The 16,881-nt window shown below is 44.3% G+C and overlaps 1 protein-coding gene across 1 annotated transcript in view; it reads left to right on the top strand.

Annotated features, from left to right (window-relative positions):
- The window catches only part of VSTM4 (V-set and transmembrane domain containing 4), a 32,381-nt gene extending 15,848 nt beyond the window's left edge, over positions 1-16,533 (top strand). Inside the window, exons 4-8 of the mRNA XM_083615988.1 lie at positions 153-260; positions 3,043-3,076; positions 6,974-7,080; positions 9,415-9,476; positions 16,315-16,533. Coding sequence (XP_083472114.1) covers positions 153-260; positions 3,043-3,076; positions 6,974-7,080; positions 9,415-9,476; positions 16,315-16,440 — 437 coding nt within the window. The 3' untranslated portion in view covers positions 16,441-16,533. The remainder of the gene's footprint in view (positions 1-152; positions 261-3,042; positions 3,077-6,973; positions 7,081-9,414; positions 9,477-16,314) is intronic.
- The last annotated feature ends 348 nt before the right edge of the window (positions 16,534-16,881 follow it).

Raw genomic sequence — 16,881 nt, 5'->3', positions numbered from 1 at the left:
CACTGTAATATTCTTCTCCTTTCACACCTTTCTTGCCAAGATTTTGGCCCGGGGCTCCGAGTGTGTTTTTACTTTTGTTCAAAACTTGTGTATTCTTTCTTGGGTAGACATGAAAGCAGATGTCTGATACGCATCCATGGTTTGCCTTTCAGACCTGTATGTCTATGCTGTGTTCGTGTGTTCCATAGGCATCGTCAGTGTCTTGCTGTTCACCGTGGTTGTCCTCTGCCAGACACTGATCAACAAAAGACGCTCCCGTGGTGAGTGATGAAGAAAAGCTGAGGCTGATAAATGATGTTTTTGTGCACATTTAGCAAGACCATTATATCTCACCATATTGTTTTGCACATAGTCACGTTTTTGCTTTTCATTTAATGAATCGTAGAATTGTTAGAACCTTTTAATGAGGGTGAAAGAGGAGAGCACAAAATATTGTTTGAAGCTCAACATCAAAAAAACAAAGATCATGGCCACTGGGCCTATCACCTCCTGGCAAATAGAAGGGGAAGAAATGGAGGCAGTGAGAGATTTGACTTTCTTGGGCTCCATGATCACTGCCGATGGTGACAGCAGCCACAAAATTAAAAGACGCCTGCTCCTAGGGAGAAAGGCGATGGCAAACCTAGACAGCATCCTAAAAAGCAGAGACATCACCTTGCCAACAAAAGTCCGTATAGTTAAAGCTATGGTTTTCCCAGTAGTGATGTATGGAAGTGAGAGCTGGACCATAAAGAAGGCTGATCGCCGAAGAATTGATGCTTTTGAATTATGGTGCTGGAGGAGACTCTTGAGAGTCCCATGGACTGCAAGAAGATCAAACCTATCAATTCTGAAGGAAATCAGCCCTGAGTGCTCACTGGAAGGACAGATCGTGAAGCTGAGGCTCCAATACTTTGGCCACCTCACGAGAAGAGAAGACTCCCTGGAAAAGACCCTGATGTTGGGAAAGATCACAAGAAGGGGATGACAGAGGACGAGATGGTTGGACAGTGTTCTCGAAGCTACCAACATGAGTTTGACCAAACTGCGGGAGGCAGTGGAAGGCAGGAGTGACTGGCATGCTGTGGTCCATGGGGTCATGAAGAGTCGGACACGACTAAACGACTAAACAACAACAACAACAACAACAACAACAACATATCTTGCCATATTGTTTTGCACATAGTCACGTTTTTGCTTTTCATTTAATGAATCATAGAATTGTTAGAAGGGACCTCAAGAGTCATCTAGTCCAACCCCCATTTGGTTTTTTTGTTTTGTTTTTAGAGTTGTTTAACAGTACTCACAATTCATCACCCATTTCCATGCACATTACTGTTTTGGGTTTGTTTTCATTACTCTGTTTCTATTAAAGCCTTCCCCAACTCACAACGTGTATGAATTATACATGTTAAAGAGAATTCCTCTCACTTATTATGGAGATAGTATCTGACACCAGCAAAATTGAATCAAATATTTCCTAATGCTAGATCAATATTTGAAATGCCGGAGCTTCAGGAACAAACGGATATATTCTCTGATAATACCCCGAGATCAACGTCTTCTGGGATTCTATTTTAGCATAAATTAAAACCTCCAAGAGATATGGTCTGCCAAAAGAACCTTTAGCAATATCATTTTGCTATCTTAAAGGGACAGTTCTAACAAACGATTTGTAAGTGACAGTTTACTCGCTGACGGCAGCCTTGCATGGCTGTTTGCTATCCCTGGAAGAGAGCTAGTCTGCCTATGACTGATTCATGGATTGCAAATATTTGGGAGCACAAGAAATTGGAACATGCCATATAAGAAGTATGAGGAAAGAGAACAGGATAGCAAATGAACAGAGAAGTGGGCTTCTCTGTTTTCTTTTGGAATAACGAAGGTGCAATGAACTGTTATTGGGAGAAATTTAACTCATAACTTTAAGGCAAATGCAATTTGTTTTTATTCACATTTCTTTGCTTTTTATCTTTATAATGGCAGTATTTTGCTTGATTAACTACTAGCCTTGTGAGAAACATGCCACAACATTGTAATTTCTTTAAGTTATAGCATTATCACAATTCTGATTTTGCAGATATTTCTTTCTTTCTTTCTTTCTTTCTTTCTTTCTTTCTTTCTTTCTTTCTTTCTTTCTTTCTTTCTCCCCCCCCTTCTCTCTCTCAAATACACTTGAAGCTTCCTTTTTTCATTTGCTGAGAAAATAAATAATAATAATTTTATTATTAATACCCCGCCCAACTGACTGGGTTTCCCCAGCCACTCTGGGTGGCTCCCAACTGAATATTAAAGACACAATACAGAATTAAACATTAAAAACTTCCCTAAACAGAGCTGCCTTCAGATGTCTTTTAAAAGTCAGACAGTTGCATATTTCCTTGATATCTGATGGTAGGGTGTTCCACAGGGCAGGCGCCACCACCGAGAAGGCCCTCTGCCTGGTTCCCTGTAACCTCACTTCTTGCAATGAGGGAACCACCAGAAGGCCCTCAGAGCTCGACCTCAGTGTCCGGGCTGAACGATGGGGGTGGAGACACTCCTTCAGGTATACTGGGCCGAGGCCGTTTAGGGCTTTAAAGGTCAACACCAACACTTTGAATTATGCTCAGAAGCGTACTGGGAGCCAATGTAGGTCTTTCAGGACCAGTGTTATATGGTCTCAGCGGCCACTCCCAGTCACCTGCCGCATTCTGGATTAATTGCAGTTTCCGAGTCACCTTCAAAGGTAGCCCCACAAAGAGTGCATTGCAGTAGTCCAAGCGGGAGATAACTAGAGCATGCACCACTCTGGCGAGACAGTCCACGGACAGGTAGGGTCTCAGCCTTTGGACCAGAGAAGAGGGAAACACTGTCTTTGACTTGTTCTGTGGCTTTGCATCATGGGCCTACCTAGCTGGCCACTGCCTGAATGAAGAATGTGCTTTTTCCTCTGTTCCACCTTTTTGAGATTCACATATGCCTTACAACTGGGAGACCCTCAACCTGTAACAAGAAGATGGAAATTGCTTAAACAATGCCTTTCTTTCTCCCCTACTTTTCTTTCTCCACTGTTTTTCACAGTGAAACATTACTTGGTGAAGTGTTCCCAGAACAGGTAGGAAAAGGAGACAAGACATATAATCTTGTTTTACTTGTCTCCAAATGGTTTATATGGATTGCTTTGCTTATTTTCTGTCCGACAAATACGGTATTTTTCGCTCCATAGGGTGCACCGGACCATAGGGTGCACCTAGTTTTTAGGGGGGGAAATAAAGGGAAAAAAATCATTTCCCCCCCCAAGACCCAAAGAACAAAGAAGCCAAGACAGTGAGCGGGATCCACCCCACTGGCTGTCTTGGCTTCCTCTTTAGCCACGTGCAACCTCTCCAGCCGGGAGGTTGGGGCGGGGCTGGGTCGGGGGAAGCCCGAGCTTCCCCCGACCCCAGCCCCCAAAACAGGTCCAGGAGAGGCGGCGAGATTGTGCACAACCTCACCGCCGCTTCCGGAGCTTGTGGGGCTGGGGACGGGGGAAGCCTGAGCTTCCCCCGACCGTAGCCCCCAGAACAGGCTGCTATCCACAAGCCTTCGGAGCCCGGCAGGAACTCCCGCTGGGCTCCGAAGGCTTGCAGATAGCTGCCTGAAGCCTGGAGAGCGGGAGGGGTCGGTGCGCACCGACCCCTCTCACTCTCCAGGCTTCAGCGAAAGCCTGCATTCGCTCCATAGGACGCACACACCTTTCCCCTTCATTTTTGGAGGGGAAAAAGTGCGTCCTATAGAGCGAAAAATATGGTATATTTCTTAACATATAATAAAAAGTTAGTCATGGGCAGGTGGCGCGCCATTACCCAGTTCTTTAAAAACTGCGCATTTATGTCTCACAGGGTGCAAAAGAAGGGCTTTGCACTTTTATACAATATGCATCTGTGCTTGGGCCCAGGGTCTTTTGCCTCACCATCCCCACTACTGACTCTCTATTGCTACTCAACTTCAGACACACAAAAAAAGTGTCCCTGGATTCATTGGAAAAAATCTGGTAACCATATCTTAAAATACCCTGGTTGGATGCCCTTGTCTCCAAGGCAGTGGACCCTAATGATGAACCAAGATGCCAATAACTTGCTGCCATAGGAATGAAGCTCCCTTTTGTCAAGTCCACGAGGACATGGCAACTTTCCATCTTTGCCAGAACCAATCATGTGGATTTAGGGCCTTTTTAAAGGAGCTTGTCTCACCTTGAAAGCCTTCTTTCGCAGGATGCAGAATAAGCATCTCCTCATCCCCACCGATGGAATTCTTAGCAAGGCCACACCGTGCCCTGCCAAGGAGGCATCAGATCAAGGAATCCTCTAATGGAGGTCCTCCTTCTATCTTAGATGAGGCTGAGCAGGCAAACCAGAATGTCCTGGCTGACCTGGCTCTGAGCTTGTAGAGCCTGTACCAGGAAATACTGTATTTTTCGCGCCATAGGGTGCACCGGACCATAGGGCGCACCTAGTTTTTAGTGGGGGAAATAAAGAAAAAAAAATCTTATTTCCCCCCCAGCCCCAAAGAGCAGCGTACAGCCTGCGCGCAACCTCTCCCTGCCGGAGGGGTTGCGCACGACTATGGCACAAGCCAAGGCAGTGAGCAGGAAGCCATAGCCGCGTGCAGCTTCTCCCTGCCAAAGGGGCTGCGTGCAGCTATCCCTGAAGCCTTCCGAGCGCAGCGCAAGTGCCCGCTGCGCTCCTCAGGCTTCGGGTTCCTTTTGCTGAAGCCGGGAGAGCAAGAATCTCCTGGCTTCAGTGAAAGGAACTTGAAGGCTCCAGAATGCAGCGGGAACTTGCGCTGCACTCCGAAGGCCTTCAGGCGGCTATCCCTGATGCCTGGAGAGCGAGAGGGGTCGGTGCGTACCGACGCCTCTCGCTCTCAAGGCTTCAGCAAAATCAACGCGAAGCCTCCGGAGCGCGGAGGGAGTGCTCCCTCTGCGCTTTGGAGGCTTCGCGTTGCTATCGCTGAAGCCAAGGAGCCTGCATTCGCTCCATAGGACGCACATACATTTCCCCTCAATTTTTGGAGGGGGACAAGTGTGTCCTATAGAGCGAAAAATACGGTATTCTTTGGAGAGCTCCAGTATTAGACCGCTAAAATTGCACGACAAATGCCAAGAAAAGGTTGCTCTTCTCCCAGTTCTTGTAAGTGGAGGCAGCAGGTGCCTTTGGGCCTCCCAGAGCTTCTCTAATATGCATTTCTACCAGTTCTCACAGGCTCCAGGTTTCTTGGGAAGATCAGTATGACCTGTGCAGAAATAATTCTATTCACTGGTCATGAAGATCTTTAACCTATTAGTGCTTCAAACTTAGGAACTCCATGAGGACCTACTCTCCTGAGGTCATATTCCACATCTGAATCCAAAGTGGCTCCAGCCGACTGCTTGTCGGTTGAGTGGTACCTAAGTTTAGGAAACACCGAACAGTGCCAATAAACAGCAGCAGAACCAGCACGATAAACAGGGCAAAGACAAGCAGCATCAAAACCCAATGACTGTCTCCAAAACCCCAAACCCGGGCAGCTCGGTTTGGGAGCGGCTAGTGGGCTAGTAAAACGACCCCAATGGGCTGCTTGTGGCCCATGGGCCTTAGGTTGCCGACCCTTGGACCACACCATTTCAGACTATAGTTGAATGCTCTCCCCCTCCTGCCGATAAAATTCTCCCTGCAAGTAAAATGCTTAGACCTTAGGGCAGGCATAGGTAAACTTGGCCCTCCAGATGTTTTGGGACTACAACTCCCATCATCCCTAGCTAGCAGGACCAGTGCTCAGGGATGATGGGAACTGTAGTCCCAAAACACCTGGGGGGTTGAGCTTGCCTATGCTTGCCGTAGGGAAATATTTTAGCCTAGTTTATTCCCAGATGTACTGATTTTCTAAGCACAGGAAGTTGTTGTTCTAGGGGAGCACTAAAATATTAGTGTTTTTGCAGTCCGGGAACAGCATTCTTGATTCTACTTTCTGTATAAACTAGGCCTCTGTGTAAATTACTATAGTGATACAAGGTTAAATTGGAAATTCTAATTGTTGTCCATACCAGCTTTGTTTATTTTATTGTGGAGCAATTAATTTGTTTTATTCATTGGACTGGCTTTCATGGATTCTGTAATTTTTGTATATTGCTAGCTGTACATTCGTATTACTATTTCATTTCATCGTTTCCCCGCTCTGGGATTGAAATATTCAGTGAAGAGCAGGTTATAAATACTTAAAAACAAACAATTTAATGTAAAGAAAATGTGGGGGGAGTCAAACTTCTCATAGTGTCCTGAGAGGGGAAGAAACAATAAACTCCATCAGTGCTTGTAATAATAAAATTGAATCAAATTTAGGGGGGAAGACCAAGAGAAAACATAAGTGTAGTAGATGTTGTGGTGGAAATCCGTAATGTGATTTCAGAGCAGTGAATGTGTATGCAAACCATTTTAGATCAGCTTTTGGCACCTTGGTGGACTCCAGATATTTTGGGCAAAGACTACAATTCCCATCAGCCCCAACCAGCATGGGAGTTGTGGTCCAAAATATCTGAAGAACTCAAGGTTGGCAAAAAAACTGATTAGATTGTCACATCTGTTTTCCCCTTGAGAAACGTCTTCCTAATAATGGATCTCCCATTTCTGCATTTACTTTGATTGAAATTATTCACAATAAAGAAATGGAAGCCAACCACTAGTGTGTATCCCTATCTTGGGGCAACCAGGAGGGAATATAATGTCTGGTGACTTCACAAAAATTCAGCCTCCACACTGGCATGCTTAGCTGGTCTTTGTAAGAATACAGTGATGAAGGTTCATCAGATGATGTAGAGACAACTGAAAACCAACAAAAACTCAAGAGAGAGAGATGGTTAATAAGACAGATATTGGTTAAGGTTTTGGAGAAGAGACTACCCTTTTAAAATGAACCTTGAATTAAACATCCCAGAGAAGGTTTTATGTGCTTTTCTTCTCCTGCTCTCTATTCACCAGGTTCTCTTGTTTCTCAGCTTAGGGGAAACGGTCACCAGTGTGACAAGCTTGTCTCCAGAACAGCCTGTGAAAATCAAGAAGAAGAAGAAGAAAGTTGAGCAGCCTCCTGCCATCCCAGCGAAAGGTGTGTGGTACCTCCTGAGCAGCATGTTGTGGTGGGTGGTCTGCTGGGTCCAAAGAAGTGGCCAAGGCGAAAATTACCAAATATTCACAGTCCAGGATTGGCAATGGGTGGACAACCCTTGTTCAGTTTCATTGTTGGTCTGCGAGTTGCTTCTTTCTCATGTTTGACTCGACCAGCCTTCTGGTTAGTCCTGGAGAACATCAGATGAACTCCAAAACTGGAAGATGTGCCAGTTTTTGGTTTGCATCTTTTTCCAGCATAGTTTACTGATCCACATGAATTAGAATTCCTGCTCCATGATTGCAGTCATGGGATTGTTGTCTATCACATTATGGTGTATGTTTTGACTCCACAGAGTGGGAAGTGACGGAGACAGGATGTTTGTGTTACTGTGTTCAGTGAAGTGGGACTGTTGTCCTTTGTTCTTTCTCTTTGCTGCCTGATGCTAGAGAGAGGGGGAGCCATGTTGCAGTGCTCCGTGTATATGTAAATAAAAGTAGATTAGCCAAAATGCTGAGGTTTGTCATGCGAACAGCGCAAACTCTGCGGATCCCTAAGTGTGCCGATGTCTGTTGGCATCGGTCGCTGTGATGTTCGGGCTGAAGAAAGCTTTTGAAGCTCCCGAACGGTTGACCAGGAGGGAGAGAACATGCCAGTCGGGCATGTTTCTCTGCCAGGGTCCTACTCAAGTGTAGGACGAGCTCCTGACAGTGCACACCATGCAACAACAACAACAAAAGGATATTGGTGCATCAGGAGAGACTTCTAAACAAACTTTAAAAGGGGCTCACCATTAGCACCAGTCAGCAGTTATAGCTGGTCCCTTTGACCGCAATGCTCTCAGTGCCATCAGCTGATTGAACGCATGTCTTCAAAGGAGATTGTGGTAACCTCTGATCAGCAGTTCCTCTGTTACCATCTGACATCACCCTTTGAAATCTGACCGGTGACAATCAACAGGTAGGCCAGATCCAATTCTTCACCCTTGATCTATCTGCTGCTACGGCAGCACCCATGTGAGATCAACTCCAGTACGTCCCAGGTTTGGCCCTGATCCAAATGTAATTTACTCTCACGCAGCAAGTGGAGCTGCATGCATAGAAAGCATTCTTCCAAACGTAATAATTGCACCAACTGGTTGTTTGATAGGTAGGGTGGTGGTGAATCCAAGCCTACTATTTCATCCAAGCAACTGATAAGGAAAATTACTCATTTTTCAGAAAGATTCCCCAAGTGGTAACTGGATGAGGACGGGATATTGGTTGTGCAAGTGCTTCTGCAGGGAATTCCTCAATTGGCGTGGGATGCTCCACATAGAATCATCTTGAATCTATGTGGGACCACAAGGATCATCTAGTCCAACCCCCTGCAATGCAGAAATCTTTTGCCCAACATGGGGCTTGTGAGGAGATTTCACCCCTCCCATATCCAAGAATCTCCTGATGAGTCTGGTGATTTTCCAGAGAGGAGGGGGCGGTGTTCTGCTCTCTACTTAATCTGCTCCAGCACAACATCAAAGAGTCAGTCAGTGTGTCGGAGAGAGAGAGACTGAGTGTAGAGAGAGATTGTGTGTTTAGATAAGGTTGCTGCTAAGAGCAGCTGCAGACACTCAGTGCAGTTCAGCATTCATTTATGCTCTGTATATAGTTGTGTATTATAGTTGTAGATAGAATAAAGAAGATATTGTACAGAGCTGCTCTCCGAGTCATTTATACTCTGCTATACTCTGCTGTGCGACGACTGTCTTCTTGTTGGAGTGAATCCGGTGCTCACAACTCTAAGCTGTGAGTCCACAGCACTTTGACCTGTTCCTGTGCAGAAGGTGGTCTCTGGAAGTGCTACCCAGCTCGCCTAGCCCATTCGGGGCTGAAGTGTATGAGTCCAGTTAGTGGCACTGGCTCAAGGGCGATGCTGACAGCTTGTACCCATGGCCTGGAGATGGAAGCTTTGATTTGAAGGTGGCTCCTGGATCAATCAGGGTGCCTGTGCCTTGATTTTCAGGGTGCCGCTGTTTCTTATAGCCCTTTAAAGCTATGGGTTTGTTTGTTTTTAATACAGACTTTTGGTTCTTTGTGTGAACATTGCAATCTCTTTGACCACAAGGCTGTGGTTGGAAAACCCTGCTTTTTTGAGCAGATGGTGCAGATTGCTAGGCAAGGCAGTGCATTCCTGTGCGCAAACTGTTGAATCTGGAGTGCCGTTTGCCTTGCTTTTCCATTATTTTGGCAGGTTTTCCCTGAGTCAAAGCTTAGGAGTGTTTCTGCATGTCCTAGAAGGAACCCAGTTTGCAGAAATAAGGAGTAATTCCTCGCCGTTCTCTTCTTACCTTTACAGCACCGATATCAACCTCTTTCCCCAAGCCCAAACTTCTGAAACCACAAAGGAAAGTTCTTCTGGTAAGTATTCCCACAAAGGCATATCCAATTCTCTCTCTTTTTTTGGAAAATAATATTTATTAAAGTTTTAAAAGTTACAAAAATAAAAAATAAAAACACCATATTAAACAATAACAAAACAGCACATCACAATAAGAAAAAAGAGGGGGGGGGGAGAGAAACAGAAAAAAGCAGAAAAATAGAAACAAGTAAAAAACACATCAAACCTTCCCATAACTTATCTTTCATTTGCTTGTTTCCTTGACCTCCTCACACCTCCCTTTTTTGTATTCTAGTTCGGTTAGCTATTTCAGCAAATCCTTTCCATCTTTTCCAATTTTTGTCCTGTAATTTATCTTAATATAATATAACTTAACTTTCCCTCCTTTCACCAATTAACAGTCTGTTTTTTCCTAAACCTTTATAACCTTTCTGCTAAAACCACGTAACTTCATTCCAACATCCTTCTAACATTCATTAATTTTACATTGTTTCTGTAGATAGTCTTTAAATTTCTTCCTATCTTCCTCCACCGACTCTTCTCCCTGGTCTCAGATTCTGCCAGTCATTTCCGCCAGTTCCATGTAGTCCATCACCTTCATCTGCCATTCTTCCCGGGTGGGTAGATCTTGTGTCTTCCAGTACTTTGCAATAAGTATTCTTGCATATCCAATTCTCATTTTCACCCAGATTGTTGTGTGGATAGGATTCCCTCCCAACTATAGTGACAGGTTTTGCTTGTACCTTCTAGGTGCATAGCTCATTTTAGCTGGAAGGTAGACCATAGATTAGATATCAGGTGGATGCCTTCATTTGTGGCCCAGGAAAAATGCCTTAGTAACCACTTTTTAAAGACCTCCTATTCACGTGGGTGGCGCTGTGGGTTAAACCACCGAGCCTAGGACTTGCCGATCAGAAGGTTGGCGGTTCGAATCCCCGTAACGGGGTGAGCTCCTGTTGTTCGGTCCCTGCTCCTGCCCACCTAGCAGTTCAAAAGCACGTCAAAGTGCAAGTAGATAAATAGGTTCCGCTCCAGTGGGAAGGTAAACAGCATTTCCGTGTGCTGTTCTGGTTTGCCAGAAGTGGCTTGGTCATGCTGGCCACATGACCCCGGAAGCTGTCTGCGGACAAACGCCGGCTCCCTCGGCCAATAAAGCGAGATGAGCGCCACAACCCCAGAGTCGTTTGCGACTGGACTTAACCGTCAGGGGTCCTTTACCTTTACCTTTAGACCATAGACTAGATATCAGGTGGGCTCCTTCATTTGTGTCCCACGAAAAATGCCCTAGTACCCACTTTTTAAAGACCTCTTATTAACTTGAAACCTCTGAGAAGTTACAGAATGGTGCCCCTCAGCTGTTTAGCAAGGGAAGGAGATGTAGAGCAGGGAGGGCGAAATTCAGCTCCCCCTCTCAACAGCTGCCAGCACAGCTGGCAAGGATTCTGTGTGTGTAACTTGAATGTATCCTTCTGCCAGACTGTGTGTGTAAGCACTTTTTAAACTTCTCCCTTTCCAAAATAAATTCTGGGTCTGCCTAAAATAGCAGGGAAGGCTTGGTTCTGAAGTTGACAAGCTTGCAGTGATCCAGGATCAGATTTCATGCCTGTTAGTTTTGGTAAAAAGTAGAGGAGCACTTTAGATGTAGGGAGTTTAACCTACCCGCCCACAAACACACTCACACAGTTTTTACAGATGACACTTCTCCCACCCCACCCAACCCCCCAATTTGAACAGTTTTTCCTAATACAAAAATGGTAATGGAGAATTGCAGTACATATATTGGCTGTTTAATAATAATAATAATAATAATAATAATAATAATAATAATATGCAGATAGGCAGCCCTGTTCAGGGAAGTTTTTAATCTGTGATATTTTAGTGTATTTTTGGTTTTCTATGGAAGCCGCCCAGAGTGGCTGGGGAAACCCAGCCAGATGGGCGGGGTACAAATAATAAATTATTATTATTATTATTATTATTATATTGTGCTAGATGACTTTTGCTGTTTAGTTCCTTAAAAAAGGAAATATACAAAATGGAAATGCATATGGCCTCCACCAAATGCACACATCTATTTTGCCCATTACAAAATGTAATAACAAACTAGGTACAATTGGCAACAGTGGCATTTCCTAACCTGTCCCACAGACTACAGCAGAGGAGGTCAACTGCTGGCCCATGGGGCTGATTCGCTCCCACAAAAGTGGTTTTCTATGGCTCCCCCCAATTATTTGGAGGCAGAAAGAAAAGGACTGACCACTAGGGCTGGGCGATACCTGTTCTACAACATTGTGATATGTTGTTGTTGTTGTTTAGTCGTTTAGTCGTGTCCGACTCTTCGTGACCCCATGGACCAGAGCATGCCAGTCACTCCTGCCTTCCACTGCTTCCCGCAGTTTGGTAAAACTCATGCTGGTAGCTTCGAGAACACTGTCCAACCATCTCGTCCTCTGTCATCCCCTTCTCCTTGTGCCCTCCATCTTTCCCAACATCAGGGTCTTTTCCAGGGAGTCTTCTCTTCTCATGAGGTGGCCAAAGTATTGAGCCTCAGCTTCAGGATCTGTCCTTCCAGTGAGCACTCAGGGCTGATTTCCTTCAGAATGGATGTGTTTGATCTTCTTGCAGTCCATGGGACTCTCAAGAGTCTCCTCCAGCACCAGAATTCAAAAGCATCAATTCTCCGGCGATCAGCCTTCTTTATGGTCCAGCTCTCACTTCCATACATCACTACTGGGAAAACCATAGCTTTAACTCTACTGATATATCACAAGTTCTGAAATAAGGATGGAGCTTTGTTGAGGCATTGACTGGCTTCACGGGTTTTCCCACAACAGGTCCAAAATTATGAAATCAATATTGCTTTATTGCCCAGCCCTACTGACCACATTGGGACTCCGCAGAGTTTCATGGTGGCCTCAGAATTAGCACTGGGCTCCCAATTGGTACAGTGCAGTTTGGGGATCTTTGTGGTGACCATGACAGCGTCATGGTGTCAGATTCCTCCTTCCCATTGCTCCTTGTGAGTCTTTCCTTGAGTGCTTCCACAGGGCCTGGAGCCTTGGAGTGATTGGGAACATAGGAAGTTGCATAAGTCAGACCATTGGTCTATTGAGTTCGAGAATCGCGAGTCTTGGTGTTGACGGGTGAATGAACCTAGTGTGTAGCACTGCAGATGGCCCTCTTTGGAGAGGTGTTTGGTGACTCTTAAAATCACCCACACTAAGCAGAGAGGGCTGGTTAACACCCTTCTTCCTTGGCATTTGCTTGTTCACAACTGCTATTCCCAACCTGCCTTTTCTCCATTCAAAGAAAAAGTTACAAGAGGCCAGTATCTTTTCTCTTGTTGCTGGAAACTGCCAGGCATATGAATCATGTCAAGTACCCATCTCTTTCCCCATTAACAGCAAAACCATGCTGAAAACTATTAACCACCACCCAGCAGCTTCAGAAAGGGAAACAAAGATTGCCACAACTATTCGCCAGCATGTTTGTGTACAGTCGCACCTTGGTTTTCAAACCGCTTAGTTCCCGAACGTTTTGGCTCCTGAATGTCATAAACCCGGAAGTGACTGTTTCAGTTTGTAAACTATTTTTGGAAGCCGACGGGGCTTCCGATCGGCTGCGGGAGCTTCCAGCGGCCAATCGGAAGCCGCGTTTTGGTTTTCGGACGTTTTGGAAGTCAAATGGACTTCCGGAACGGATTCGGTTTGACTTCCAAGGCACAACAGTATTAGGAAGAGAAGAGCCAATGGTGAATTGCAGTTGGCCATCAAGAGAAGCCCTATTAAAGAGGGCCGTTCTCCCAATTGCCTTGCTGACCCCAACATCTGTTCCAATTTTATGGCATTTTCTGGGCATGGACGTTAGCAGAGATGATGTCGCTGGTTCTACATTTCTGCCCTAAATCTATTTTCTTCCATGATATACTTCACAAGTGCTTTCTAAAGCATCAAGAATAGATTTTTTTGGGGGGGTGGGAGGAATCACAAGGGCCCCCTGCTGTCTCCAGCAGTTGGGTTTGGGTGCCCTTTTCGTTTCAGCTGATGCTGCTTTAATTTCCAGGTCAAAATGGTGTTCTGAGAAGCCTATGCGGTTACACGCTGGGAAAGTTTCATCTTAACTTTCATCGCGCAAAGCTCTCTTTCCAACTAAGCAAACTTGGCAAAATATAATTAAAGATAGACAATGGCAGCACACACACCCCTCCTCTGATTTTTGCCTGGGAAAGGGGCTATGATAAAGCTGTATCTCCCATGCTCAGTTATTACACATCCTTTGTTGAGAACTGTATGTGCTCCACAATTTTGAACCTCCTGTGTGTTTCCTCATATTTTCAATCAAATTATTACATACTGGAAATATGCATAAGGGAAATTATTCTACACATTTTATGGTGCGCCGTTGCTTGTAGCAGTAATTGAAGTACCTTTTCCACTTATGAAAGTACTAATTTTATTTGCTTTTATTGCTTTTCTAGATGCAATTATTTATTTAGTGTGTTTTGGCTTTATTAAATTATGTTTACTATAGGAACATCATAAAAATGTATGAAAGTAACACATCAGCCAATGCTGCCCGGTGACCTGTATTGGAAGAATCGAGTGTTATTTTTCATATCCAAACTTAATAGAATAAAGTAGGAATAAAGAGATAATCTACCCAAGAAAACAATGCAATTTCCAGATAATATAATAATACACCTGGACAATGTGATTTCATAAATCTTAGCTCTAAAATTTACATGAGCTGGGTGTTGCAGGGCCGTTTTTGGATTCATGATGTTTTGGGATGGAATTGGAATGAGAAATGTAACCAAGGAGGGGAAGAAAAGGGCCTGTTGGTTTGGCATGAACAGAAGGTGCCCACGAGAGCAAAACACAAAGACTAAATGGGCCTAGTCTCCTGAAACCGAACTCTAGAGTTCATCCAGTCATGCTTTTCCACATATGTGAGACCTGTGGAAAGCCTTTATCATCTGCAGTAGACTACTTGAACCCTCCAAATGGAGACTGACATGGCTGAATTCTAATATATATCACAGCACAGACAGAAAGAGAGCATATCAATGAAGAGGGATCCAATGTAACCTCCCTGATCTACCTGGTTTCTAGGTTTTCCTCCTCCTCCTCCTTCTTTTTCTTCTTCTTCTTCTGTGATTGCTCATAGCCAACTCAGATTGTCTTCCATGAATATGGTCTTAACAGTTTGTCCATAAGTGACCGTGGAGTCCAATCCTTCCACAATGGGGACATAGGTTTCTGGGTGGGAGTTGGTCACGGTGAGGATTTGCCAAGTGTGCCTTCCTCTTGGCACGTTTCTCCCTTTTGTCCTGGGTTCAAACGTCTTCAAAGTCCATGGCACTTTTGGTAAAGGCTGTTCTCCAGTTGGAGCGCTCACAGGCCAGTGATTTCCAGTTGTCAGTGTTTATACTAAAAAAATATATAAATTTGCCTTGAGAGCATCTTTAAAGTTCTTTTGTTGACCACCAGCATTACGCTTTCCATTCTTAAGTTGGGAATAGAGTGGTTGCTTTGTAAGATGATAATCAGACATCCGAACAACATGACTAGTCTAACAAAATTGATGTTGAAGAATCATTGCATCTTCCAGTACACTGACATTTAGTTTGCCTGTCTTTCCAAGTGATTATATATATATATATATATATATATATATATATATATATATATATATATATAATTTGTTGTTGTTTAGTCGTGTCCGACTCTTCGTGACCCCATGGACCAGAGCACGCCAGGCACGTCTGTCTTCCACTGCCTCACGCAGTTTGGTCAGACTCATGTTTGTAGCTTCGAGAACACTGTCCAACCATCTCGTCCTCTGTCATCCCCTTCTCCTTGTGCCCTCCATCTTTCCCAACATCAGGGTCTTTTCCAGGGAGTCTTCTCTTCTCATGAGGTGGCCAAAGTATTGGAGCCTCAGCTTCAGGATCTGTCCTTCCAGTGAGCACTCAAGGCTGATTTCCTTCAGAATGGATAGGTTTGATCTTCTTGCAGTCCATGGGACTCTCAAGAGTCTCCTCCAGCACCATAATTCAAAAGCATCAATTCTTCGGCGATCAGCCTTCTTTATGGTCTTTATGGTCCATATATATATATAGACATTGTTGGTAGAATCTTTCGAAGAGCTAGAGATGGCATTTATAAGTGGTTCCTGTTTTGCACGCGTACAGTACAGTTGGTAGTACAATAGCTTTGTAAAGCATTTTGGTTTTCCTGCGAATGTCCCGGTAAGGTTACCATGACTTCTAGGTGAGTTCTAGGTACTATGTTCTGAAGGTTTCAGTATAGGTCAAGGGAGCATTCAGAAGAACACTGTTGAGCTATATATTGAAGACCAGGATGGAGAAGAGGTTCTACTTTGGGTTTGCTGCTGCTTGTTGCCTTTTTATATATCTAATTTTAATTGGACATTTTCCACACAAGTCATGTTTTGTATTTCTGCCTATAAAATAGACATCTTAGCTTGCAGGCCTATGCATTCTTACTTGGGAGTTAAGTCCCATTTAAATCAGTGGGACTTACTTCTGAGTAAACACGTGCTGTTGATTAAATCATCTCAGAGTACCATCACTGAGCTTAATGGACATGGCTAACTTGGATCCGTTAATTTCGGCGGGTCTACTCTAAATAAATCTCAGTTGGATACAATCTTCTGATTCATGTTTGAGGAACTGATTCTATATGTAACCGGGGAAGCCCTGGCTCCGGGCCATAGATTTATTTTGCTGCTGCCGTTGTTCATTTTACTGCTGTCGCATGTTTGCTAAAAGGCAGACTGCCAAATTACCCAGTAAACTCAATTGAATGGACACACTTCTCCAATTGTGTTTTGCAGCCAAAAATCGCTGATGAGAATCTAACCTATGCTGAACTGGAACTCATCAAACCTCACCAGGAAACGCAAGGCATTCCTACTATGACTGTTTACGCTCAGATTCTCTTTGAAGAAAACAAGATGTAAACCCAGGACAGGTCCTGTTTTCGATGGCATATTTAAAATCCTTTTTTGTGTTCTTTGTTGATAAAACGTTCTCTTCTTTTCTTTTTACTTCCATTCCTGTCTTGTTTTTTTTTTTATAAGGTCTTTAGAATTATTCTTCTTGAGAATCTATGTGATGCCCTGTTTAAGCTTGAAGCTGAGAGTGGTGAACCCTCTACTTCACCCACTTTTAATGTTAAACAGCATTTTGATTCTTTTTTGATGATGGGAGTTAGCTACAAAAGCACCCCATGCTAAGACGCAGCTCCAGCTTCGCAGCTGAGCCACAGTTCTCGGTTTTCTAGATGTGGGAAGATGTCCCGGAGAACTTTGCAATCCAAGGATGCTTTTCCAATCCATGCCCCTTTGGGTTCCCAAACACCGACACTTGCAGATGTAATCTCAGAGCCTCTCTCTATAATC

The sequence above is a fragment of the Podarcis filfolensis genome, assembly GCF_964270895.1.
Source record: "Podarcis filfolensis genome assembly, chromosome: 5".
Classification (NCBI taxonomy): domain Eukaryota; kingdom Metazoa; phylum Chordata; class Lepidosauria; order Squamata; family Lacertidae; genus Podarcis; species Podarcis filfolensis.
This window is presented reverse-complemented; position numbering and strand designations above follow the sequence as displayed.